The sequence below is a fragment of the Bos javanicus genome, chromosome 11 (assembly GCF_032452875.1).
Source record: "Bos javanicus breed banteng chromosome 11, ARS-OSU_banteng_1.0, whole genome shotgun sequence".
In the NCBI taxonomy this organism is placed as follows: Eukaryota; Metazoa; Chordata; class Mammalia; order Artiodactyla; family Bovidae; genus Bos; species Bos javanicus.
This window is the reverse complement of record NC_083878.1, coordinates 102377638-102404467: the sequence shown is the minus strand read 5'-3', so window position 1 is coordinate 102404467 and position 26830 is coordinate 102377638. Positions and strand designations below refer to the sequence as shown.

The 26830-nt window shown below is 52.7% G+C and overlaps 1 protein-coding gene across 1 annotated transcript in view; it reads right to left on the bottom strand.

The window, feature by feature from the left end:
* Window positions 1-6773: 6773 nt before the first annotated feature.
* Window positions 6774-26830, bottom strand: part of CFAP77 (cilia and flagella associated protein 77) — a 154778-nt gene continuing 134721 nt past the window's right edge. Inside the window, exon 6 of the mRNA XM_061433950.1 lies at window positions 6774-7599. Within this exon, the coding sequence (XP_061289934.1) occupies window positions 7477-7599 (123 nt within the window). The 3' untranslated portion in view covers window positions 6774-7476. The remainder of the gene's footprint in view (window positions 7600-26830) is intronic.

Genomic DNA, 26830 nt, shown 5'->3' with positions numbered 1-26830 from the left:
CGAAAGCAAGTCCGGTCCTGCTCCGCCCGCGGCGGTCCCAGCTGCCCCTGTCTTGGGCGGACTTTTTCTGGCCTTGGAGTCTTACGCTGGGGTTCGGATGCCCGGCCCAGCGAAAGCGATGCCTCCGGCGGTGCAAGGCACTGCGCGGGTATGGGGGGTGAGTAGTAAAGGCGGGGGTCAACCTCTTACCCTGGAAAAAAAAAGGCTAAACCACCCCCACCACCCCCGCGCCTCCGCCCCCGCCACCTGCTGCAGCCCTAGCCGGCTTCTCTGTGATTCTTCAAGCCCAAGAATACACAGGTTGTTATATTATCATTCGTTTTGAATTATCTGGTATACGGTGATAAAAACATGCTATGCCATTTATCCCACCTGGAGTTTGGATCCAGCCCACTGTTGCTAACATTGTTTTATTCCTATTTGGGGGTTTCCAGCTCCACTACTGTGCCCCCATCTTTTTCTTTTCTCCATCAAGGGGATAGTTCTTGCATCTCAGCCTGTCCACAGCCTGAGAGGTGTGTGTGTACCCACCTAGGCTCTTGTTTAGCTGGGAAGAAGTCCAAGAATTGGAACTTTACTAAGGTTCCTGGGGCTCCTGGGTGGGTGATCCACCCCTCACTTTGAGAAAGGAGCCTGGTCGATCCTGGAGGGGTGGACGATCCTGGAGGGGTGGACGGTTCAACAAAACGGGGTGTGAAACATGGCAGATTAACCTCTGAGAACTTCATTTACAAGGCAGGAAACAGACCTCGCTCCCTCTCTGTCCCTTCTGAGCCCCAGCCCTCTACCCAGCTGTCTTGACCCACCTCCTCCACCCAGGGAAGGCAGAGGCTTGGAAGACTCAGGGGAGAAATGGCAATGGGGGAGATGCGGTCAGATCCAGGACTAGCACCCCCCAGACCGCTGTTCTGGGCTCCAACACCTCCTCCCCAGCCTCCTGCCTCTGGGATCCTCTAGCTTCAAATGCCGGCCCCCTGGCCATCCAGCCCTTTGAAATTGCTTTCTTTTAAACCTTCTGTCTCTCTGTGGACCCAGAGCCCTGGAAAATCCCAAACCAAGCACTCACATGGCAACACCAATGGAGAAGGAGCCATTGCTCTTCTCCAGGGCAAGGAGGCAGCTGCACGGACTGGCCCGCAGAAGGCTGGGGCTCTGGCCCTGCTCCCACTCCGCGCAGCTCCTCTCTCTTGCCTGGACTTTTGCTTTGGCCCAAAGACATTAACATCGGAGGCTTGTAGCAAGAGGCAAGGATGGGAGAGGCCCATGCCGGCTATGAAGTGGCCTGTCTATGGACTTCAGGCCCTCTGCCCAGTCGGGGGCTCTGGGCTTGGGTTTGGCTTTGGGTCAGGATGGGCCCTGGGTCTCTGGCTGAGCAATGTTTCTTAGCAACTTCCTTATCCGTAGGCCCACCTGCCTCTCCACTCCACGTCACTCAGTACCCCCAGTCCTGAGCATGGAAAAGGCCTTATTTTGACCAGTTTTGCTCACTGACTTACAGGCAGAGTCACACGGGGAGATGTGCTCGAAGCTTTTCGTAAACAGTCCTCAAGTCTTTTCTTCTTGTGGAAGATTGTAGCTTGAATGCCATCATTCAAGGTTCTGAGTACCTGGAGCCAAGGGAGGTATACCACCAGTGGAGTGAGGTGGCTGGGGATATGGACTCCAGAACGGGGCAGGCCTAAAGTAGAATCCTGGCCCTAGAGCCCAGGGCTGGGGCTAAGGTGAGGCAAGTGAGGTGAATAACACAAGTCTATTGAACCTGTTGCCATTAAAATATATATATATATACACACACACACACACACACACACACATATATACATATATAGTTGGCTGAGTGGCATGTGGGATTTAGTTCCCTGACCAGGGATCAAACCCAAGTCCCCTGCATTGGAAGCGCAGAGTTTTAACCACTGGATCACCAAGGAAGTCTGAACCTGTTGCTGTTTTGTCCATCAGGGATTTTTAAATTTTGATTTCAAAATATTGCATTAAAATGTTGTCTGTCTTGGTTACCGAGTTTGGCGGAAAGTCAAAAGGTTTGTGTCCTAGCCTGGAATTTGCCTGCCTCACCATGGTCCCAGCCCTGCTCTGTGACCTTGAGCTTTCTCAAGGTTACCTTCTGGGCTGTATGTTTTTCAGCGGAGTTGTGCCCTTCACGTGGTCGTGGTGAGGACTCTGCACTCGGCTTGGATCCTGGAGAACAGTGATTATGCCTTTAATATGATGACTACTAAGAACGACAGCCAGAGCTTTTCCTCTGGCAGGTTAGGGCCCCCTGGAGAAGTCAGCCCCCGGCCCTGCCCTTTGCCTCAGGCCTTCCTACAGGAACCAGTTTTTAACATGGCGGGGACAAGGGATTTGGGCGATATGGGCCAAGCTTGGGTGCTAATATCTTTCTGCAAACAGATGGGCCGGACAAGGATTTGGACAGTTGGTGGGTTTCAAGGTCATGCTGCTCTCAATCATTTTTGTTGGTTTAGCTCAAAACCCCACGGAGCTCCTGAAACCTGAAAGAGAACATATTCTTTCTTTTCCTCTGTTCTTCTCTCCCTCTCTCCTACCTGCCTCTCTCCTCTTACCCTTGCTCCCCTTCTCTTTCTCTTTCCCTCCCTTCCTCTTTACTTCCTCCCCTGGAAACATGCATTCGGTCCTGCACACTGTGGGCCATGCTCCCTGCTGGCGATGTCACCGGGTCAGGATGGGATGGACTCTCACGCCTCAGTCTCACAGAGTGCAATGACACCCATCAGCCTAAATTGGTCTCCAAAGATTACTTCCCAATTGTGAATTCACGTTTTTAAATTGCTTGCATTCAGTTCTAGGAACCTGTATAAAAGGCCAACCTAGATTTTTTTTCTCGTTTAATGATGATTTCAAGCATCAAAGTGTTTCCCAAGTAAAAAGAAATGCAGCTGAAAGACGGTTTGGGTTCAGAAGGATGAATGCGAGAGAGGGTTTTTGACTGGAGACACAGACCCGTGTGTCTGTCACCCAGGCCCACCTTGGTGCCCGAGCTGCTGGTCTGCTTGCTGTCATGCACATGTGCTTGCTCTGGGCCCTGCAATCTGTGGGTCTAAGTTGGGAAGCTTGGATGAATGAATCGAAGAGCCAAGCCATCTCCTGCTGGACCCAGGGACCTCCCAGGACTGGATTTGCATTGGTGGCCTTTGAGCATTGCTTTCTCTTTAGGCTTCTAGAAGCTCCCTGCCAGGCAGAGCTCAGACATCAATCACCATTGGCTCATTGCTACCATCCCTGCTAAACATCTTGTGCAATTGTCAGACTCCAGAACCCCATCTCCTTTCTTCTGGCTGAGAAGATTGTTAGTTACCTGGTTTGATCAGGGTAGCGGGTGGCAGGGAGAGAACCAGTGGGGTTTGGGCTCTAGTTTAAAAATCTGGAAAGAGGCTGAAGTCAGTGGGGATTCAGGGTGAAAAGAAAGCTGGACCTAGCAGCCAAGAAGTCTGCTCTGGTCCTGGTTTGGCTCCGTCTTTTCTGGCAGGACCAGACATGTCCTCAGGCCCCTCCCGGTTTTGTGAGTCCTGTTTCAAAGTCTCAGCACCCCAGGCCCCTGCTTGCTCCCACCTCCTGCCTAGTGCACATGAACACAGGCACTGCCTTCCTCCAACCTCCGAGGAAACTTCTGAGGATTTCAAGCTGACTGGGTGGGGGTCCAGACCAGCCGCCTCTCTGAGGCTCGGGAGGACAGTACACATGGGCCTCTTTGTCTGGTTGACTCCCTGGTGGGGTTTGGCCAAGAAACCCAACCTGGAGGCGGAAAGATGGAATGTTCCCAAATGCCAACCACCAGGGAAATGAGAAAAACCAGGGGCTAAAGGTCACATCCCTGGTGAGGGCAGTGCTAGCGTGGCATTCTTTGGCACGTGATCAGGAGCTATCTCCATATCCGCCCCTCTTTAGTTGAGAGGTGGCTTTTGGGGGGCAGACTCTGGGACACACTGGACCAATCACTGGCTTGGGGCCGACTCACTGAGTGAAGTCGGGCCCCTTCGACATATCTTTTCCACCTGTGAAGTGGGGAGGATGGTGGAGGAGGGAGGTTAGCGGATGAGCCCTAAGGCCCCTGCAGACTGGAACCTTGCGGGGGTGGGGGGGGGAGGGGCGCGGCGCGTGGGCTCTACCCTGGGTTGTGAAGGATGGACAAGGGCCCCAGTTGTGCCTCGAGGTTCCCCCAGCTCTGCGTGAGCGAGGGCAGGCGTGTGGCCGACACTATAGGATACCTGAGAAGGCAGAATCGGACTGGAATCAGACCTGGGGCTTTGTGCAGGCACAAATAATTCATGAGGAGGGAAGGACCAAGCTAGGGGAGGGAGGGAAGGTCCGGGCTCCTCCTTGGCCTCCTGCTTAGACCTGCCAGCGGGTGGCGCTGTAGGACAAGGAGCTGAGCAACTCTGCTGCGCGCTTGAGCCTGGCCCTGGAGCACCAGCGGCTGGGGGACTCCTGGAGAGGGTGAAGGCATGCTCCTGGTGCATGGATCACAGCCCCGTCCCGCAGCACGCGGTCTGCCCGACCGGCTGCAGAGGCAAGAAGTAATCGGATAGATGAAAGAGATTTCCTGCAGCGTTTTCTGGCCAAGTCCGTATTTCCCCACCTTGGCCCCGTCCTTGGTAAAGCTGGCCTGGAGGGGCCACTGACCAGTGGGGCATCTTGCTCATTGCCATGGCAGATAGAGCCTAATTTGGGATCCTTTAGGGAATTCCATGTCCTGATGTGCACCCCCCTATCCATTGTGGATTTCAGAGCAAGAGAGAGGGCTCCATTCAAAATATCTTGACCTTCTTGGTGCATCTGGACACAAAGCCTCCTTGGAGCATCCTGCCTTCATCCCTCGATCCCCCTCAGACATCCAGTTGTCCCTCTTCAGTGTGCTTTATCGATAAGAAAATCGTCCACATTCACCTATTCTCTGGAAGTGCCGGAGTCTGCTAATCATGAGACGCGTGCTTCACTGTCATCGTTACCAAAGTTTGCTTGAGAAAACCTCCTTTGGTGTGTCGGGGTCCTGACTTACAGAGGAGGGCACTGACACAGGGTCGCACAGAAGTTTCTTAGCGGAGTCGGGTGTCATGCCCTGGAACGGCCGTGTGCTCAGCGACCAGGTCCCTCACCAGGGGCGCTGCTCCCAGGGCTCAGAAAGCTGCAGGTGGGCTTTAGCAAAGACAGTGGGGATGCTTGTCTGGTGCATGGGGCGGGAGGGGGACTTCAGACCCTTAGGATGGGGTGGGGGTCCATCAAGGCCCCGCTAAGCCAGATTTCCGAGGGGGTTGGTTAGTGTGTGCGGCATTTTTATGGAATCAGCTTCTAAGGAGCTGCAGTGCTGGCCTGTGTTGAGGTTGGGGAGGCTGTTCAAGAAACCACTCAGATCTGTAGTCACAGACTCACTGTGTCTCTGCCGAGGCTGATGGACGAGCCCGCCAGGCACTTGGCCTGGGTTGGGGGCGGGGGACAGGAGCCACAGCGGATGTTCGTACCATGGGGCATTCCACAGGCCCCTAGCTCTGGGCCCTGGGATCTTAGACCCCTGATCCGGGGCCACTTCCCTTCTAGAGGAGGAGACAGGCAGTGAATAAGGGCTCATTGCTTTGCTGAGAATAAAACAGTTTGGTGTGGGTTTAACTGGGGGCTACCCCAGGTGGCTCAGAGGGTAAAGAATCTACCTGTGACGCGGGAGACCTGGGTTCTGTCACTGGATTGGGAAAATCCCTGGAGGGCATGGCAACCAACTCCAGTATTCTTGCCTGGAGAATCCCCATGGACAGAGGAGCCTGGTGGGCTGCACTCCACAGGGTCACGAAGAGTCAGACACACACACAGTCCAGGGAAGGCCTTTCGAGTGGGAGACTTGTGTTTATATATATATATATATATATATATATTGTCCACACCACACAACTTGCAGAATCTTTAGTTCCCTGACCAGGGATTGAACCTGGACCTGAGTCCTAACCACTGGACTATCAGGGAATTCCCATAAGGGACATCTTACCCTTTTTTGTTTTTTAAACTAAGTCCTGATTTTATTTTTGGCTGCGTCATGTGTCTTGTGGGGTCTCGTGGGGTCCCTGACCAGGGATTGAACCTGGGCCCTCGCAGTAAAAGCTGGGAATCCTAACCATGAGCCCACCAGGGAACTGCCTGAGGGGGTTGGGGGGACTTGGCTTTTGAGCTAAGATCTAAATGACAAGAAGGGGTGGGCAGGTGACAAGCTGTGGAGAAGGGATTGTGGGGAGAAGCAGGAACCTGATACAATTCTCCAGACAGATGATGGGGACCCAGAGATGAATCAGGGTGCTTTTGGAAGAAACACTGACAGGCTTGTTGATGGATTGGATGTAAGAGTGAAGGAAGCGGAGTCGTGATGATTTTTGTCTTCAGCCTCTGGGTGGTCTCAAGTATGAGATGGGGAAAATGGAGGGAGAAGCAAGTTTGGTGGGGGAAAAAAAATCCAGAATTCTGTCTCAGCTGTGCTGGTTTGAGATGAATGGCCGACGCTTGAGTGGAGACACCTGGCCCGGGGCAGGGGGCCGGGGAGTCGCAGTTGGATAAATGAGCATGGGATTCTGGGGAGAGATCCAAGTTGAAGGTCAATGCTGGGAACCCTCAGACTAGTCAGGGGATTTTAAAACTTAAGAGTTTGCCTGACTTTTTATAGGTGCTGGTTGAGATGTTGTGGAGAAAGTCATGGCCCTTGGAGAGTCTGAGGCTGATTCTCACACTGGTTTACCGGTTTTCAAATAAAGGCACAAGAAGAGGATGACAAATAGCTCTTTTAATTTAAAGTAGATCGGTATCTAATTTGTGGGGAGAAAGCAGAGGACCTGCAGAGAGTTGGAGGTACGAAGGGCCCCAGTCTGGGTGCTTTCATCCCTGGAGGGCATTGTCTTTCAGGAGGTGGGAGGAGTGACCTTCCAAGGTCAGTGTTGGTGGAGGCAACTTAGCCCTGAAGAGGTGAGGGCCCGCTCCAAGTACGGAGTGTGGGCTCTTCCTGCCGTCAGGGGCCCCAGAGAGATAGTACTGCCATGGAGAGATATCAGGCATCCCCGAAAAGAGAAATGAAATCTCATGTTTGGAATACTAAATGAGGGTTTTCAAAGCATGACACTGTCACACTCTCTACAGCAAATACCTGGGTTGTTTTTAATACTTGAGGACAGAGCCTTAGTCTGGAGCCTATAAAATCTGCCATGAAACTTGAGTTTCTCTTATCAGCCTGGGGCTTGTGAAGCGAGGTAGAGTCCTGCTGGAGGGGAGTCCCTAAGTGAGGGATTGCTGGGGCTAAGGGGAGCGAGAGTGGCTAACTCTAAAGGGGGCTCTTAGCAAAAATAAGTCATCTAAGACCCGAGTCTGAGGTCCTGGCCGAAGGCAGAACCTGGAGCAATGGGGGAGTGTCTTGTGTGATTTGGGCAAAGCAGGTGAGTCCTTCAGAGAATTTTCTACCGCGTCAGACAGGCTTTAGGGGTGGGTGTAGTTGCCCATCCTCAGGGTCCCCTGGCGCACGGCACACTCTTCCCGGTGGGCTTTGAAGGCTCTCTGGCGATCGGCCTCGGTGGGGAAGGTTGCGAGATGGGGGCCCACCTGTGGACAGAGGGAGAGCCAAGTCAGTGGGCTTGAGTGCTCCAGGGCTCCCCTGGGGACGCCCCATCCTTCCACCTTTGATAATGAAAGTCTCTGTCAGGGGGAACCAAGTGGAGGGAAAGTGCTGTCCTGGTGTTCCAGGGTGAAGGTGGGGGGACCCACCGTGGGACAGGGAGGGGCGTCAGAGCAGAGCTGACTGGTGCCTGCATTTTTCCTTCTGTCTTGCTTGTTGCCGAGATAACGTGCACTTGATAAATATCAGCTGCCGGTGATGGGGGTCACCAGGCAGTGGGACCTCTCAGCCAGCATCATCCTTCAAAGCTGATTCTCCACCATTAAAACCCCAAACGAACCACTCTCTCCAAGGGGGGCCTCCAGGCACAGTTGGAGCCCTGTCTGTCACTGTAAGACCATCTGACCCCCACCCCCATCCCCGCGGCTGACAGTTGGGCCAGAACCAGAGCCAGACCCGAGGCGTGGGGGCCTCTGCTGTTAAATTGTTGTGCAGTCAGTATTTTGACCAGTCTTTCCCTCTCGAGAAGTGGTGATGAGTGGAGACCCTTCTGTCTCCTAGGTCTGCTGCAGCACCTCCAAATATATGAGAATCCCCCCCAAATGGCATTTCTCTTCTACGGAGGCATGGGGTAGAAAGGGTTCATTCAGGCTTGCTTGTTTAGTTATGCATCCGTTCATTCATTCATTCATTCATTCAGGCCACACGTGTTAAGCTCTGAGCACAGCTCTGTGCCAGGCACTGGGTCCCGCAGTGAACGAGGGGGACTCACTTTTCTTGGGCGGGGGGCAGGGGCGGGGGCGGGGAAAAGATGTGGGTGATGGCTACAGCTGTTTCATGAGAGTCCGTGGAGTGGTTGGGGGCTGCGAGGAGCACAAAGAGATGGACTTGACCCTCCCCAGAGTCAGGGCCTCTCTGGGGAACAAAGGGGGCTTATAGGAGGAACTGGGGGTTCCATGGTAAGGGGGCTGCATGTGTGCTGGCCTTGGGGCCCCCCACAGCTCAGGGTCACGAGGGGACGTGGTGGTCCAGACGAAGGGTCCGCTGGAGCAGCTGAAGGCTCTGCTGTGTCTTCAGGATAAGGTGGGACCCACATGGCCAGCACAGCCACCGGTTCTCGTCAAGAGCCAGGCCAAGGGACCCCTCCCTGCAGGGGTTAGCTAAGACCACAGAGCTGAGAAAAAAGAGAAATGGAGAGCAGATGAAGAATTAAAAGGAAACAGAGGGAAGGCAGGCCTTCCCAGGTGGCTCTAGTGGTAAAGAACCCACCCGCCTATGCAGGAGACGTAAGAGACACCCGTTTTATCCCTGGGTCAGGAAGATCCCCTGGAGGAGGGCAGGGCAACCCACACTGGTATTCTTGCCGGAGAATCCCATGGACAGAGGAGTCTGGTAGAGTTGCAAAATGCTGGACACGACTGGAGCAACTTAGCGCTCACAGACAGAGGGGAGGTGGGAGGAACTTGCAGGGAACGTCTTTGTGCTCTGTGTCCCATACCCTGGTCCCCATCAGGACTCACCGTGGCCTGGGGACCCCCACCCCCGGGGGGAGGTCATGACTTTCACCAGAGCTCGACCTCCTTGCGGACCCCGTCAGCTCCCCCAGTCCAAGGTCTCGGTCACAGGTTAGGATGGGACACCTCAGGTCCAGGGAGACAGTGAGTCAGGGTGCATGCAGAGCCCAGCGGGATCTAACTCCACTGTGTTCATTTTTACAGGTGAGGAAACTGAGGCCCAGAGCAGAGTTGGTCCAGGGCTGGCCCCAAAGGGAATCAGGGACAGAGAAGCTCTGCCTTAGCACTCCCCCCACCATGAACCCCTGGGTACTAGGTTCTGGATTCCTTCTAGAATATTCTGCCACGGCTGCCGCTCTGGCTGCGTCTGAAGGGCACTGCAAAAACTTATTAGAAACTGGTAAAAAAAAAAAAATCAAATGGTGATGAGTAGATTGAGTAAGCTACTCCAGGACATAAATCTGCATCCCTCATTCTCTGGGGGCTGTGGGCCCTCTGGAGTCTCTGCAGAAAGCCATGACCCGCTCCTCTGGGAAAATATGTGCCCACAAGTCCTAAGGAACAAATAGTGCAGGAGATTCATGGACATGCTTCTCCAGTCCCTCTGTGGACACTCGTGGTGGCATTTCCGGGAGCCGTCCCAGCTCCAGCCTCAGGCCTCCCGTTTCTGGGCCGTGCATCAGGGTTGTTCCCCAGGCAGGGCCCAAGCCCAGGGCCAAAGCTCTGAGTCCCCCTGGGCGGGCCCATCCCACCGTCACCAAAGGCCACTCAGGCCCAGGCTCAAGGCTTGGTTATCCATCTCAAATACAGCAGTGTCTACATGACACACCACAATGCTGTTCTCAGCTTGGTCTCCTGATTCAGAAAACTTACCAAGTGGCCTCACGGAAGGTACTGAGAAGAGAGAAGGTCCAATACTTCGTGCAGGATGGAAGTAGCCGTAAACAAAAGGCCTTTTCCAGGGTCTATCCTGCGTCCCCTCTGGCATGGGACAGGGGCTTGTAGACAGTGACATGTGTCTCCTGACACCCGTGCTTCCCAGAAGGCAGCTAGAGACGCTCAGTAAGACCTCCTGGGCACCCCGGCCAATGGAGATGCCGAGCTGACCTCCATGGTCATCTGTGGCATCCAGAGTGGCAATAGTCCTGACCCGGGGGGCAGGCGCCAGCCATTCCTCACTGGGAAGCACAGCCCTGAAGTCCACGCATCCCTGTGGCTCTCGAAAGGACTGAATGGTGACCTCCCGGCCAAAGACACATCCACATTCTAACCCCAGGACCTGTGACTGTGACCATTATTTGTGAAAGGGGGCTTTCTAGATATAATTACAGATCTCGAGATGAGAATTATCCCAAGTATTTAGGTGGGCTCTATGACAGGCATCTAATGACAGGCATCCTTGTAAGAGACAAAAGTCACAGGGAGAGGGGAAGGCCATGTGAAGACAGAGCCATAGACTGGAGTGATGAGGCCAGAACTCGGGAACGCCAGGAGCCACCAGTGACTGATGGGGCGTGGTGCTGATGGTGGGTGGTGCTGATGCTGGGTGGTGAGTGGTGCTGATGGTGAGTGGTGCTGATGGTGGGTGATGAGTGGTGCTGATGGTGGGTGGTGCTGATGGTGGGTGGTGAGTGGTGCTGATGCTGAGTGGTGCTGATGGTGGGTGGTGAGTGGTGCTGATGGTGAGTGGTGCTGATGGTGGGTGGTGAGTGGTATTGATGGTGAGTGGTGCTGATGATGGGTGGTGCTGATGGTGGGTGGTGAGTGGTATTGATGGTGGGTGGTGTTGATGGTGGGTGGTGCTGATGGTGGGTGGTGAGTGGTGCTGATGGTGAGTGGTGCTGACAGTGGGTGGTGCTGATGGTGGGTGGTGAGTGGTATTGATGGTGGGTGGTGCTGATGGTAGGTGGTGCTGATGGTGGGTGGTGAGTGGTATTGAAGGTGGGTGGTGCTGATGGTGGGTGGTACTGATGGCGGTTGGTGAGTGGTACTGATGGTGCATGGTGCTGATGGTGGGTGGTGAGTGGTACTGATGGTGGGTGGTGCTGATGGTGGGTGATACTGATGATGGGTGGTGAGTGGTACTGATGGTGGGTGGTGTTGATGGTGGGTGGTGCTGATGGTGGGTGGTACTGATGATGGGTGGTGAGTGGTACTGATGGTGGGTGGTGTTGATGGTGGGTGGTGCTGATGGTGGGTGGTGCTGATGATGGGTGGTACTGATGATGGGTGGTGAGTGGTGCTGATGGTGGGTGGTGCTGATGGTGGGTGGTGAGTGGTGTTGATGGTGAGTGGTACTGATGGTGGGTGGTGCTGATGGTGGGTGGTACTGATGGTGGTTGGTGAGTGGTGCTGATGGTGGGTGGTGCTGATGGTGGGTGGTGCTGATGGTGGGTGGTACTGATGATGGGTGGTGAGTGGTACTGATGGTGGGTGGTGCTGATGGTGGGTGGTGCTGATGGTGGGTGGTGCTGATGGTGGGTGGTGCTGACAGTGGGTGATGTGATTGTGTGCAATGCTAGTGGCAGGGGGCTTGGAACACTAGTCTCCTAAGTAGATGGCAGGAGGATCTAGGTCCTAGGTGCTGCTCAGCTTAGAGGTAATCAGGTTAACATCAGCACACAAACAAAAGAGAAGCCCAGGGGAAGTTTTCTTTTTCCTTCCTTGGAAACTTTGTCAAGGAAGAAATATTCATTCATCCATCCATCAAAAAGTATTTATTAAGTACCTAAGTGCCAAGGACAGTGAAGTGCCACACCCTTTGTGCTTTGGTGTTCCTGTTTCCATGTCCCCCTGGTTTTCTACAGGGGTGTTTGGGGCACAAGAGGTTCGCCCCAGTGACTGACAACACACTCTGACACCTACTGTGTTCTCAGCAGCACCGGGCTGACATGTGGGAGGCAGGCATTTAGTATGTGGTCCCTGCTGTTGAAGGATTCCCATTCCTGCTGGACTTTCTCGGAGTTAAGTCACTCATGGGATGGATGACTTCAGTCTTGCATGGGAGGGACCCAGGGGAGCACAGGTGAGTGTCCAGCCCCAGAGCCCTGTAAGGTGGGGTCTGCACCTGCCCTGTTCCCCAACGACCCCCAGTGCCTGGCATGGGGCCTGGCATTCAGGATGTGTTGAAACAAAGTTGAAAATACCGAACAGATGAGTGGATGAGTGAAGGAAGGAAGGGGGCGTAATTCACCAGGCTTCAGGTGCTCAGGGAGGGCTTCTCAGGCCAGGTGGGACTTGACTATGGCCTGGGAGGATTGGGATGAGAGGGTTGGCAGGGGAACACAGCACAGGAAATGGTGTCAGCAGAGGGAGAAGGTGAAAAATCAAAGGAGATGCTTAGTGGCTGGGGCTGGGGGACTCTCCAGAGAGCTCACTCAAGCAGAAACTGACTCCCCGGCCCTCATGGGACTGTTCTTTAGAAAGAGAAGTGAAAGGCACTCAGTTGTATCCAACACTTTGTGAGCCCATGGACTGTAGCCCACCAGGCTTCTCTGTCCGTGGAATTCTCCAGGCAAGAATGCTGGAGTGGGTTGCCATTCCCCTTTTCAGGGGATCTCCCCGACCCAGGGATTGAAAGCCGGGTCTCCTGCATTGCAGGCAGATTCTTTACTGTCTGAACCACCAGGGGAGTCCACGAGACAGAAAGAGAAGAGAAGGGGCCTATTCTGTACCCATGAAGCCCCCAGCTCCCGAAGCAGAATATGGAAGTTCACGGAGAGGGGTGTTTCGGCTTTCAGAACACCAAGAAGCAAGTGCCGCTTTGCAGAATGTGCCCTGGAGACCAGCGACTGGGACCTTGGGCCCGTGGCTGTTTTGGTAACAGACTTGCTGTTTGCCAGGCGCAGTGCACTTATTTAACACAAGCCTCAGAGCATGCACTGTTGTCTCCATCTTACAGATGGGGAGCCAGGGGCCCCAGAAGGTTTGGTCACTCGCCCCAGGTCTCACAGAACCCCAGCACCGTGGGGTCCTCCCGGCCCCAGATCCTCACTGAGAAACTCCACTCTCTTAACAAATGCCCAGGAAATGAGTCAAGGGAAAGGCCCTGCTGGAAACCAGGCAGCTCCCATCCCGCCCGCCTGCACACTCTCTCCTCCCAAAATAGCAGCTCCGCCAGAGATGAGGGTCCTAACCACAAGTCAGGCCTCAAGCGCGTGTGGTCACGACCCCGCAGACCCCCGGAGTCAAAGGATGAAGAGCTGTGGAGCAAAGAATTCCTTCCGAGATGCTTCTAAATTAAGCCATCTGCAGTCTGTCTCTGCCTGGAGCTAAGAAACTGTAACGGCTTTGGCAGGAGACAGCTCTGCTGAATGGAGCTGAGTCACTCTCAGGTCAATGCAGGTAAATAAGAGGCAAGCACCACTGGCCTGCCAGCAGCCCTGGGAGCAGGATGGGCAGGTTGGCGAAGGCGCTGGTCCTGTTTGAAGGGGGAGCATCTCAATACATTGCTCAAATAAGGACCAGGTGCCTGCACTACACAGGACATCCTGGGGATGTGCTGGTGAATAAGGCCAGCCCACACGGACCCTGCGAGATGGCACAAGAGGCGGCCGCTGAACGCGCTGTACATGGCATCATTTAATGGCAATTAGTAGCACTGTGGACTGGGGAATTCTAAGTCCATCTGGCGGCAGGAAGGTCTTTCTAGAGAGGATGAGGGAGCTATCCAGAAGAGGAAGGCAAAGATGTTCTAGATGAGAGGGACCAGCCCAAACCCTGAGCAAATGTGGCCAAATGGGAGAGAATGAAAGCCAGTGAGTGTGGCTGGGGGACACAGAGACAAGGCCGGGGAGGTGAGCAATTATCACCATCAAGCCTTAAAAAAAGATTTGTTAGGGACCACAATCCCCTGCCTGGATGATACCCTTTGCCTCTCCGTAACCAGATTGGAATAAAAGATTCCCAGAAACCTAGGGTTGAAAGAGACCTCAGAGATCAGTATCTCCAACTCTCCCATTATACAGATGGAAAAGCCAAGGCACAGAGGTGGGAAGTGATTCTCTCAGGGTCTCCATGGTCCTGGGCAGAGCTGACACCAGGAGCCACTCCATCACCATTTCCTGAGGTTCCTGCCCCTGTCATATGGTCCCCACTCTGCCCCAGGGGATCTGGATTCCTGGATCCCATTTCCCAATTCATTTGAAAGCCTCTGTGCTTTTCCGGTCTACTTGCAATGAATCAACTTTTCATCCGATTGATATCTTTAATTGTGCCTTTGACGTTCATTAATTTTGCTCTTGACTTTGTGGTTTCCTTCTTTGAAGTCTCTCTGTTGTTCTGTTTCCAGCGTCTAGAGTTGTCTGCTTAGCTGTAATTGCCTTTTAATCTTTCTTTTTTCCCCTAATATCAACATTTATAAAACATAGCATTGGCAACTATGTTTCCCTCTAAATTTTCTTTTATCTCATCTCACAAGTTTTGAGAATATTTATTTTTGTTTGATTCTCTTTTCATCTAATCTCCATCAAATCTCATTCGGATTTCTTCTTTCGTCCTGAAGTTATTTATAAATAGGGTTTTACATTTCCAGGCAAGTTCATTAGTTACGTCTGTGACTGATTTTCTAATTTATTTTCTTTGGTGCCAAAGTGATCTGTGTGAATCAGACCCTTTGGTGTTTGTTGAGTTCTTATGCTTGTGTGTGGAGAAGGCAATGGCACCCCACTCCAGTACTCTTGCTTGGAAAATCCCATGGACGGAGGAGCCTGTTACGCTGCAATCCATGGGGTCGCTAAGAGTCAGACACGACTGAGCGACTTCACTTTCACCTTTCACTTTCTTGCATTGGAGAAGGAAATGGCAACCCACTCCAGAGTTCTTGCCTGGAGAGTCCCAGGGATGGGGGAGCCTGGTGGGCTGCCATCTGTGGGGTCGCACAGAGTCGGACACGACTGAAGCGGCTTAGCAGCAGCAGCAGCAGCAGCAGTGACTTGCCTGGTGGTGCAGTGGCTAGGACTCCATGCTCCCAGTGAAGGGGGCCCAGGTTCTATCTCTGATCGGGGAACTAGATCTCACAGGCTGCAAGTAAGATGCAAGAAAGGAACATAAGTAGGATGCCATTTATTTGACAATTTCTAAACCTACACAATGATCCCCTGTGTTATTCAAGCCTCTGCATGAATCTAGTCAAATGGAAAGAAATTGGAGGAAAGAATATGCCCAGAAGTCCTGCCTGGCCTCCCCTCTGGGAGGGAGAGGGGAGGACAGGGAAGCAGAGAGAGCTTCGGTTTTATCTGTTCCCTTATTTGTCTTTTTAAGATGAAAACACGAGGGATGATTTTCAAGCTGCGTTTTGGAGAAGCAGCTTGGGGCCAGAAGTCTCTCCCTCCACACACCCACAATTTAGAGACTTATTTGCTGGTGATTTGTGTTGGATTCCATGGGAATCCTGAGTCCCGTCTCCAGGGTCATTACCAGTGGTGTGTGACTTTGGCTTGAGCCCCTGGTGGGAGGGGGCTAATTCTTGGGAACGATCTAGAGATTTTGATCACCACTGTCGAGTTCACAAATGGAGCAGCTTTCCCACAGTCCCCCCCACCCTGACACATCCTCCTAAAAGGGGCAGGGGGGCCAGGCTGCTTTCCCAAACCCTCTCATGAGCCACACAACGATTCCCCAACTGGACACTAAAATCTCCAATGCCCAGTCTGGGGGCCAAGAAGTCCGGGTAGAATCTGAGAAGAAATAGCCGAGTTAACAACAACAGAAAAATCTCCCCAAGAACTAAAAAAAAAAAAAAAATGACAGCTATAGAGATTTTAGTTTAGGTTTTTTTTTTAAGTGACAGCCGCTCAGGTGACTGGGAGAGAGATTTCGCTTTAAAAGATTGAGAGGCTGTCTCCTCTAATGAGAGGTACTTGAAAATTATGGATCAGTCCCAGGTCAGTAATTTCTGTCAAGCTCGGGCAGCTGGAGGTCAGAGGCCCCGTAGAACACAAATCCATGTAGGATGTCGCTGGTGGAAGCGGTGGGTCCTGGACTCTGATGGAGCAGGTCTGCAGTGTAAGTAATTAACAAGGGCGGCAGTCTCTCTTGAGACATCTGGTCCCCTAAATTGTTATTCTACTACAGCTCTAATTTCTCTGCGGTCCAAAAATAGATGGAGCAAGGACACAGGGCCTGACCCGCTCTGCTGACACATGCTGTGTTTTCAGAGAACAGCCAAACCTGGGCTTAGAAAACAAACTTCCTGCCTGCCTGCAAGATCCAACGTGGGACCGCGGGGGACCGTGTCAGGTGAAGGGGGAGGGGGCAAGGAGTCAGGACAGGGCATCTTCACTGGAAACAGAGGAGACTGATTCTCAGGATGAGACACTGGCTCAAGGAGCCCCAGCTTCTACGTGGCACAGCTGGGCCTGGGAACCAGGTTTCTGCTCCACAGACTGTGAAGTTCCTGAGACTCGGTGGGGCAGAAGAAAAGACAGTCCTGCATTTGTCTTTGAGCAGGAGAATCGATTTGCTACTTCCAGAAGCCAAACAAAATCTCTAGATCATTCCCGAGGATTAGCTGAGGCTAGTCGGCAGCAGTTGAGATCAAAATTGAACAGTGAATCTGTTTGCCAGAGGCTGGTAGATAAATCACAGGGCAATCCCAAGGCAGGGTGTTTGAATTTTCCAAAAAACTCTGGGTTGGTGCCCATCTCTGCTCCTTCAGTGTCTAAGTTTAATAGGCTCCAGATAAGTGAAGCTCCAATACTTATAGCCACCTGATCCGAAGAGTTGACTCATTGGGAAAGACCCTGATGGTGGGAAAGATTGAAGGCAAAAAGAAAAGGGGGCGGCAGAGGATGAGATGGTTAGATAGCATCACCAACTCACTGGACGTGAATTTGAGCCAATTCCAGGAGAAGATCCCCTGGAGGAGGGCATGGCAACCCACTCCAGTATTCTTTCTTGGAGAATCCCATGGACAGAGGGGCGTGGCGGGCTACAGTCCAGGGTCACAAAGAGTCAGACACGACTGAGCAACTGAACGACAACAACAATGAAAGTGAGAGGCACAGTATCTCACTGGGGAGGCTGAGGACACCCTGGACCCTCCCTCATTTGAGGCCATTTCTTGGGGCCCCATTATCACCCTGCTCGGGGCTCCAAAGACAGAATCTGGGCGATGAGCACTCATCTGACTCCAGTGGGCTGCTTTTCCCCAATTTTTAAAATAGCTTTATTGAGATATAAGGGCTTCCCTGGTGGCTCAGCAGTAAAGAATCCACCTGCAATACAGGAGATGCAGACACAGCTTCGATCCCTGGATGGGGAAGATCCCCTGGAGAAGGAATGGTAACCCACTCCAGTATTCTTGCCTGGGAAATCCCATGGACAGAGGACCGGGTGGGCTACAGTCCATAACTTAGTGACTAAACAACAATAACAATTGAGATATAATTCATACACCATAAAATTCACCCCAAGTATATAAATCTTTGCTGTTCACCTGAAACTAACATGAGCTTGTAAATCAGCTATACTCAAATATAAAATAAAAATTAAATTTAAAAAATTTTAAAGAAAAAAATAAAGTTTTCTCCCAAAGAAGTGTACACATCAATGATTTTTAATATATTCATAGGGCTATGCAACCACCAGCACAATGTAAGTTTAGAATATTTTCATAATTCCAGAAAGAAACCTTGGACCCCTAGGAATTGCACCACGTTTCCCTCCCTCCAGCCCCTGCAACAACAAATCTACTCTTTGTCTCTAGACATTTGCCCATTCTGGATATTCCCTGATGATCAAGTCATACAGTACATGGTCTTTGGTGATCAGCTTCTTTCATTCAGCTAACATCCTCAAGTTTCCCCTATGTGGTAGCGTGGCAGTTTATTCAAATGGCCCCTCTAAGGCAGGAATGGCAAGTAGGCAGCACTCCCCATCACGATGTGGCCACATTTGGTCATAAAATATTCTCAGGCTAAATAGAGGCTCCTGAAAAAGTGTGCTGTGATTGATTAGCAAGGTCTGCCATGGGCACGGGAGGGAGAGTGTGCCGTGGATTTGCTCTAAGAGATCAAAACAGGGTCTCCCATGGTAACAAGGAGGGGGCACAAAGACTCAGAACCCCTGGAGAAGACATCCATGTATCCACCTGCCCTGAACTGTCTCTCTCCCTTTCGGGGCAACCTTGGGGCACCCTCACCTGGGATGGCCAGTGGGTAGGTTAGCAGGAGGGGAGAACACAGAGAACGAAAGAGAGGAGACGGAGGGACCAGCAGGAGGCTGGTGAAAGAGCCAGCATGGACTCCCCAGAGTCTTGTTATTTATAAAATGGGCCCCCCGACCCGCCTTGGGCGTAGGCGCAGGAGACAAATAAGGACTAACACATGCTCCATAGTCATCCCACAGGGGACATCCCACAGGGGACAGTGATGCATGCCACTTAGAGAAATTGCTTCTGCTTTTCAAAACCATTAAACCTTCATTTCGGATGCAGAGGCCAGAATCGTGCTGGTCGTGGCTTTCCATGGAGCCTGTAAGTAGCGTAAGTTCCCGGTGATAAAGCTTGAGTGTGGTTCTGAACTGTGCTCAGCCCCACATCCGCCCCAGCCGGTCCTTTTGTCCGGCACGTCCACCACGGGCTGGGTCAGCTCCCACGGGCTCTGGGAGTCCGCCTGCCTCGGGGTGCCTCTGCAGAAGCTCCATGTGGGAGGCCTGGAAGCCACCGAACCGTCCGGTCACGTTGGCTCTGCTTCCTACCTTCTCTTTGAAAGTCCCCAGGAGAAGGGTGTCAGGCCGGGAGCTGGAGTGTGGGGACCCAATGCAACTCGGGCAGAGAAAGCCCCTTTTCCCCGTCTCCACCGGAGCCCCCTACACACACACACACACACACACACACGCACGCACACCCCAGGATGCAAATGATAACCGCAGAGCCATCACTTGTGAAGCTTGACAGAAAATAATGAGAAACACTAAATCTTTTATAAGGTCAACACTCGCCTTAGCCGAGCAGCTGTCAAACAAGAAAAGAATTTAGCGCCGGAGCCACGAAACTTCCATCGGCTCATTAAGCCCAACAGGGCCCGGGCCTGGCGTGGCGGAGAAGACGCGGGGCCTTTCCGTTTTGTGTCAGTAATTTGCGGCGGAGGAGGAAGAAGAAACAGCCCGCGCCAAAGGGGCCTGGGGGACGGCTGGGGAATCGTTAGGACGCCGGGAGCGGCCCCGGCTCCTAATTGGAAGCATTGGGCATTATCAACGGAGGATTTGCCTCGGTTCCCTGACAGCTCGTGGGCCCAAAATGATCGCCCACTTGTCAGTGTAAAAGACCATTAAAAACAAACCATTTTGATTTAATTGGAGGCGGTGCACCGTGGGGCCAGGTGAGGCTGCTCGGTAGCCCGGCTCCCCCCAAGCTGCTGCCCCTCTCCCTCGGTGATGGGGCTGGGGGTGGAGGTGGGGGGGCTGGAGGCGAGCGTTTTCCAGACTTTTCTTCGCCTTTCTAAAACTGTCTGAGAAAGGACTGAATGGGAGACGGAAAGAGCTTCACAGTGGCGGCGAGGGCTGTTTTCAATGGGGTTGTCAGCATGCACCGTGACAAGCAGAGCTGCCAGGAAGTGGGGGGGCTCCCCTTGCCTTTTCAGAGCTCAGATGATGGGCGTCTGCTTGGTGCCCTTCTTCTGGAAGGTGGCCCAGAGGCGTCTGGCTGGAGGGGGGTCAGCCTGCCGGGGTGGAGGGCTATTCCAGCTGGACAGGTTCACCCGCCCACCCCACTTAGACCTCTCAGGACGTGGATGGTCACGGCGGGGTTCTAATCTGCAGTGGGCAGTGGAACTTCCTTTACTTTAATAGACTTCTTTTGTTTTAAACTCAAATGAAGGAGGGAGTTAGGGGAGGAGGCGATGTGCTGACGGAGAACCTTTGTGAACAGGGCAGGCCCCAGAGACCCGGGTGCTCACCCCATGGAGGCCGCGGCGGTGAGGATGCCTGGTTGAGAACTGCTCATCGTCTCAGAAAGAGGAGGCCGCTAGCTGCAGATACTGACCTAAACTCCCAATGGGTCCTCCCATCAGCAACGGGGGCCTCCAAGCACACGGAGCATCTATCCGCTCGTAGATTTCTGAGTCAGAGGGTAGACTCCCCGACGCCCTGGACTGTGTTTTCCATGTGGATACTCGGTACTGTGCGTGCTGTGGTTACTTGATAAATATTAATTGGCGCCTGCCAGATCTCAGAGAGGGCTATATATTTGTGTATTAATCTCACCCCTCCTACCCCGGCCCCGCAAGCAGGGGTCTCATTTGCTGCCTACTGCTTCTCTGCCAAGACAACACGAGCAGACCACACGGTGCTAGAGAGCATCTTCCCAAGGGCGAGGGGGGAGTCGCACCAGCCCACTTCTTCATAAACTTCTACTGTTCATTGTGATGAAGGATCAAGCTGGGAGGAGACACCAGATCCCTGGCGAGCATCGAATTCCAGAGCTTCCGATTTTGCTGCCGAGTTTAGGCAATGGGGATTCCTTAATTACTTTCTCTGGAAATTTACCTGACAGTGCTTTCCCAGGTAGCGGCAAGGTGGTTATCCAGGCGCACGGTTCCTCGGTTGACAGACTCTTTGATTTTGTGCTTGGTTGCAAATTAAGTCCTTTGCTGAGCTGTCCACGCAGTGCCCGTCAGCGCCTTATCGCTTATTCATATTGGCTGTTGAACAACTCCTGTGTTGCTGCCAGGGAAGCTGGGGACATACTCAGATGTGCGGTGTCCGTGGCTCACTGGGGTGGGGTACAGGCTTGGTGTTGTCTTTCCCCTTTTCTCTTTTTAGAATAATAAGCAGGAAGATTCTTCCAGTATATTTTAAGGAGGAACAGACTCTGTGGTTGAGAGTACTGATCCTGTCAAGTCACAAACAGGAATATTAGAGTTAAGGGTCGTCAACTGGACAGCAAGGACGTTGATGCCATATTCCAGACGCTGTTCCTGGGAAATGTCAATGGACAGGGGACCTTACTTGACTGCTAGGGGTGCCCTGTGGATGTTCAACAAATCCTGGCTGGATTATTGGATGGACAGAGGGATGGATGGATGGATGGATGGATGGGTAGATGGATGGATGAATGGATGGTTGGACTGATGGATGGATAGATGGATGGTTGGACTGATGGATGGATTGTTGCACTGATGGATGGTTGGGTTAGGAGCCTGAGATAAGGCAACAGAGTCCTTAGAAATGCCTCTGAGATTCAAACATCCTTAAAGATCCTCTCCATCTCCTTCAGCTAAACCTATAAGGAGAAGGGGATTTTATTTTCTTCAATATTTGTACCTGCAGTTTTGTTCAAAAATATGTAGAAAGGCAGTTCCAGTCGACAAATCCTCTGTGATGGTGGAGAGAAGGAGAGAAAGTAAGCTGTGTGGCAGACATCATGGCATTCAGGTGACCCATGGTCCCTGCAACACAGGGTCTCACCTTCCGACATTCGGAACTCTGCCTGGAGGAACAATTCAGAACCAGGACATCAGTGACAAAGCAGTATCTTACTCCAGGTATTTGCAGGGCTGTTACTTAGAAGGGGAAGCAGATGGCTCCGCGGGGTTCCAAAGGGAGAGACATGACCTGGAGGTGGAAGGAGGTACAAGCGGGCAGAGCTTTGAGTGAACTTGAAAAGGAAGCTGCTGTGGACTGAAGTGGGTCCCTCTAAAATGCATGTGTGAAGCCCTGCCCCACAGGGTGATGGCATTGGGAGGTGGTTAAGTTTAGATGAGGTCATGAGGATGGGCCCCCCATGATGGGATTAGCGCCCTTTTAGGAAGAGATGCTGGAGTGCTTGGGTCACAGTGAGAAGGTGGCTGTCCATAAGCCAGGAAGAGAGGCTCATCAGATCCTGTCCATGCTGGCACCTTGATTTCCAACTTCCAGCCACCAGAAATAAATATCCATTGCTTAAGCCACCCAGCCTACGGTATTTTTGTAGTAGTGTTCTGAGCAGATTAAGACAGACATCCAGTGACTTCCCTGGAGGTCTGGTGGTTAGGACTCATGCTTCCACTGCAGGGGGCACAGGTTTGATCTCTGGTCAGGGAACTAAGATCCTGCATACTGTGCAACATCACCAAAAAAAAAAAAAAAAGACCGACATTCATAAACCTTACGGCTATTTAATAAACAACAGCCTGCCTCCAATGGGACGTTCCTTTTGAACCCCTGGCCTGCTTTATGTCAAATATATGAAAGGGCGCTGCCTGACTTGCTAAATATGCGCTTTGAACACATCTGTGTAGGAGGAGATGACACGGACCCAGGGAGCTGGGGAGCTACTTACTGAAAATGCAGGCTTGGCAGCTACCCCAGACCCACTGGACTGGGGGCCCTGGGCGGGGGGTGGACCTGGTATCTGCATTTTAAACCTCTCAGAGGACTCCAGGCACAGCCAAGTTTGAGAACTGTTCTTCTAGAAGAGCAGATGGCAAAGCCCTGTCCGACTCAGAGACGCGATTGCTCCGTGACCTTGCCCCAGCCAGGCCCCTGCCACGTGCTGTCCATGCACAGTTGCATCTGATTCTGCTGTGATCCCCACTTTACAGATGCAGAGGCAGAGGCAGGCTGGGTTCTGGAGCACCAGCGTAGTTTCCACGCCCCCTGGGTTCAGCCCTGCTGCCGGGCTCCATCTCTGCCTTGCATCATTTGATACAACAAGCTTGAACCCCCGATCAATGGGCTCTTTCCTCTTTAGCCTTGGGGCCAAGCTGCAATTTAAAAAATGTTCAGGGGCTTTGTCAAGGTCTAAAGTCTATCAGGGCAGTGGGAAGTTTTGTTTATTGTGAGGGCTTCAATCAGCCAGAGCAGGGCCAGCCACGACCCTCTGGACACCTATAAACACCTGAGTTCCTGACTACCCTTTGCTTTCATTCCCAGGTCCTGCGTTTGGCCCTCACTGGTCCCTGACCTCAGTTGCAGGTCCTTAGTATTTATCAGCCCTTCCAGGGCTTGAGGCCTGGAGGTAGTGGGCCAGAGGGCTCAGCCACCACCTGCCACTTTTTAACAGTGGCCACTGAAGCCTCCAAGCTTTGGTTCCCTCATCTCTGAGGTGGCATGACTTATCCCTGTCACGTAGGGTTGCTGTGAGCATTGATACAACACAAGACCGTCCTTCAGAGCATGCAGGGGAGCCCCTCGGCAGCTCTTGAAATGTGCGAGCTGTTGGTGAGGCTTTCCGCTGTCCTCCAGGAGCCCCATCTTCTTGGATGTCCTTCCCGCCATGCCTCCAGCCAGTGGACTTTGGTCAAACTATCCACGTTGTCTGCACCGTGGAGGCATCATCTCCCAGGATCCCTTTGAGCAGAGGAAAGGAAGAGGCCAGAGAAAACATCACCATTGTGTCACTTCCTCCCCGATGCATTGTGTTCTCTGATGTCCATGAACTTGGCATCTCCCAGGGTAACCAGGGAGGCTGTGTTTTTTGCTTGCGGCTCGTGGATACGAGGATACCAGCCTCTGCATTCATCCTGCCTGCCCTGTTGACAAACCTCAGTTTGAATGAACCCCAAATTATCTGAGTAGGTGATTTGATGTTGTTTATCTGCGAGACCCTCCTGCTGGCCACATGCCAGGAGGCTAGGACCCCCATCACGCCCACAGCCCTGGTGCCAAGTGACAGAAACTGACAAGTGGGGATGTGCAGAATCGAGGGATTCATGGGAGATGGGGAAGGAGTCCTTCCAGAGGCGGCAGATGTTAACCTGAATGCCTTCTCAAACCCGGGGAGATTCTCTTTAGATCACAGAGGATGGATTCTCTTGGGGATGAGCTGGAAGAAGAAACCGGGGACCTGGAAAGTCTTATCAACTCCCAAAACTCAACATGAGATTCTAGCCATCTCCAGAGATTAGACGTATATACCTGACGTCAAAACAGGCTGGTCTTAGTCTATTTTCCAGCTGATTTTCAACACGAAATGGCAACCATCTTACAGAAAAACCTGAAGGAACTTTTCAGCCAACCCAATATTTTGGCCACCCAGTGGGGGAGGGCGGAAGTGCCTCCTGGATTAAATTGCAAATTCCTGGGTGCTGGAAAGATTACAGGGACAGCTGGGCTGGGGGGGGGTTGGAATCCCCAGGTTGCAGGGCTGTTTCTGGTGCGCGTGCCAGCTCCTGCCTCCCCTACAACGCCTGCCACCTCCTTCCATGACCCGGGTGCGCCCAGACTTCAAGATTTCTCCAGCAGCGCCAGAAATGTTGCCTCTGTCTCCTCTAGCCTGCCCCCACCTCACCCAGCCTCCTCTTTCCCTCTTGTCCGCATTCTCAGAGCTTCGGCTCACCATGATTTGAGCAGCAGTGTCACCTCGTGAGCAGGTGCCTAAAAATTCTGCCTCTCTGAGGTGCCGGATTATGTAAAACCAATTAAGCCCCTGCCTTTATTCCTTTGGCGAGTCAGCCTTCCCGCATACTGATCTGATTTGTGATGGAGCGGGGCGGGGGGTGGGGGGTGGAATCTGTATTTAGGGAAGACTTGTCAAGAGCATCAGGGCCTCTGAATCATTCTTCCCCTTGCCCCATCTCCCCGCGTGTGACATATTCCATCCCTGCTCTCAGTGCCCTACACGGCACCCTGAGATGATTCTTCTTCCAACGCGACAGCGAGGCAGTGTTCTTAAAATACATCCCTGGTGTGGGGCCTCGGGGAGGGCCAGTCCACCTGGAGTCTGCTCTTTCTGGAGGAGTGACTTCGGGGCTGGAGATGCCCGTTCGGAGAATGGTCCATCTTTATTTGAACCGTGCAGGCTGTCTGCAAAGAGGGCGGCTGTGGGGTGGACGGGCTGAGAGGCCGCTCTGGGGCTTTAACAGAGAGTTAACCTTCCAGCCTGCTATGATTTGTAAGAGAGCTTAAAGGTGGGAAAGAAAATCCTTTTCTTAGATTCAGCAGCTTCCACTAATCAGCTGCATCTCTGGGTGTCACTGCTTGGCTGACTGCTGATTTTTTTTTTTTCCTTCCTCGCTGTCTCCTGTGCTATTAGGGAGTCAGGGGCCCAGGAGACCCGAGGCAGGGTTAGTCTTCCACAAAGAGAGGAGTCTGATCCCAGCGTTCAGAGCACAGGAGCTTGTAAATCAAACTGTTAGCTTAATAGCTCGGGCCATTATTCTAAAGCAGTGGGGCTGAAACCAAAAGCCAAATGAAAATATAGTCAATTTGTTCATACTTTAGTGACTGAATGACTATGTAATGTCGGTGGGGTATCGGGGCTGTAGAGGGCTTGGTGGGGGAGAGGCGGAGGGTTCAGGTTGAAGCAGAGACCCCGAGGTGCTTGGGCAAATCCCCCTCTAGAGTGGATCTTGGCAATTATAACACAGACTTAGCCATAGAGGTCCAGACTCCACAAGTCAGCCGCCTTCTTGGCTGGGGGAGAGTGCCGGCCTCTGACCTTCAGGCCTGATGGAAACTGCTTAGGGGAGACCGGGCTTCGCCGGCAACTCTGGGAGCGCTCCGAGAGCCATGAGGAGGAACAGGGCCGAAAGGGGCTTGAGCACAGGGACAGGCACCCCGGGGAAGGATGTAGAGTCCCCACCCTTTAAAAGCATTTTAAAAATTATTTTATTATTCCCATTGCTATTTTATTTATTTTCATTTGTTTGGCCTTGCCATGTGGCCTGTGGGATCTTAGTTCCTTGACCAGAGATCAAACCCGTGCCCCCTGCATTGGAAGCGAGGAGTCTTAACCACTAGCCCACCAGGGAAGTCCCTAAAAAAACATCAAAAAAAAACTAACTGGCTTTGTAAAAGTTACATGTACTCACTATAAAAATGGAAACTGCAGGAAAGAGAGTCTGAGAAAATCAAACAGCCTCCAACTCACCCCAGGAATTACCACTGCTGCCACTCGGGGCCCCCCTCCCGGACATCTGTTCTGGAGCACCGACCCCACGTGACGGATGGGTGCCTCCATTCAGACAGGGTCACGTAAGACAGGTTCTTTCCCCAATAATATGTAGGCCAAGCAATACTAAACCGGGGAAATATGATTAAAATGCCAATAAGTACAGGCTAAAGTCAGTATTTTCAGTGGTGGACTTCCCTGGTGGTCCAGTGATAAGAATCCACCTGCCAATGCAGGGCACACGGGGTCTGATCCTTGACCCGGGAGGACCCCACACGTCACAGGGCAGCCGAGCCCAGGCACCGCGACTACCGAGCCCACAAGCGCTCTAGAGCCCGTGCTTGGAAACGAAAGGAGACGACAGAGCGAGAAGCCCACTCCCGGCAACTAGAGAGTCGCCCTCACCCTGGTCGCCGCAACTAGAGAAAGCCTGCACGACGGCGAAGACCCAGCACAGCCAAACATAAATAAAACGTGTTAAGGTGTTTTCAGTGGCTGCGTAATATCGTGACACTGTACATTGTAATATCCGCGTAACGTGTCCCAACATATAGCCATTGCTGGGCCTGGCACGTCTCCAGCCTCTCACCACCGCTGTCAGGACAGCCGTAAACATAGGGGGCACCCCACGCCTTTGTCTCTGGTCCTTTATCATTGGTAGTCTTTTCGTAAAAGGGGATAAAACTGTCTGTTTTTCTTGATTTAATACCAGGAGACCAGAGAATATATGGTTCAGATTGGGTCACTTTTGAGAGCAGAGGGGCACTTGTTAATAATTCTGCCTCCCAACGGGCCCCAGGGAGGGCTGTCCTGGGGAGCCAGACCCCCTCCCCGCCCAGGGACACCCAGGGAGGCTTCCACAAAAGGCCGGAGAACAGGCTGGGCCGACTG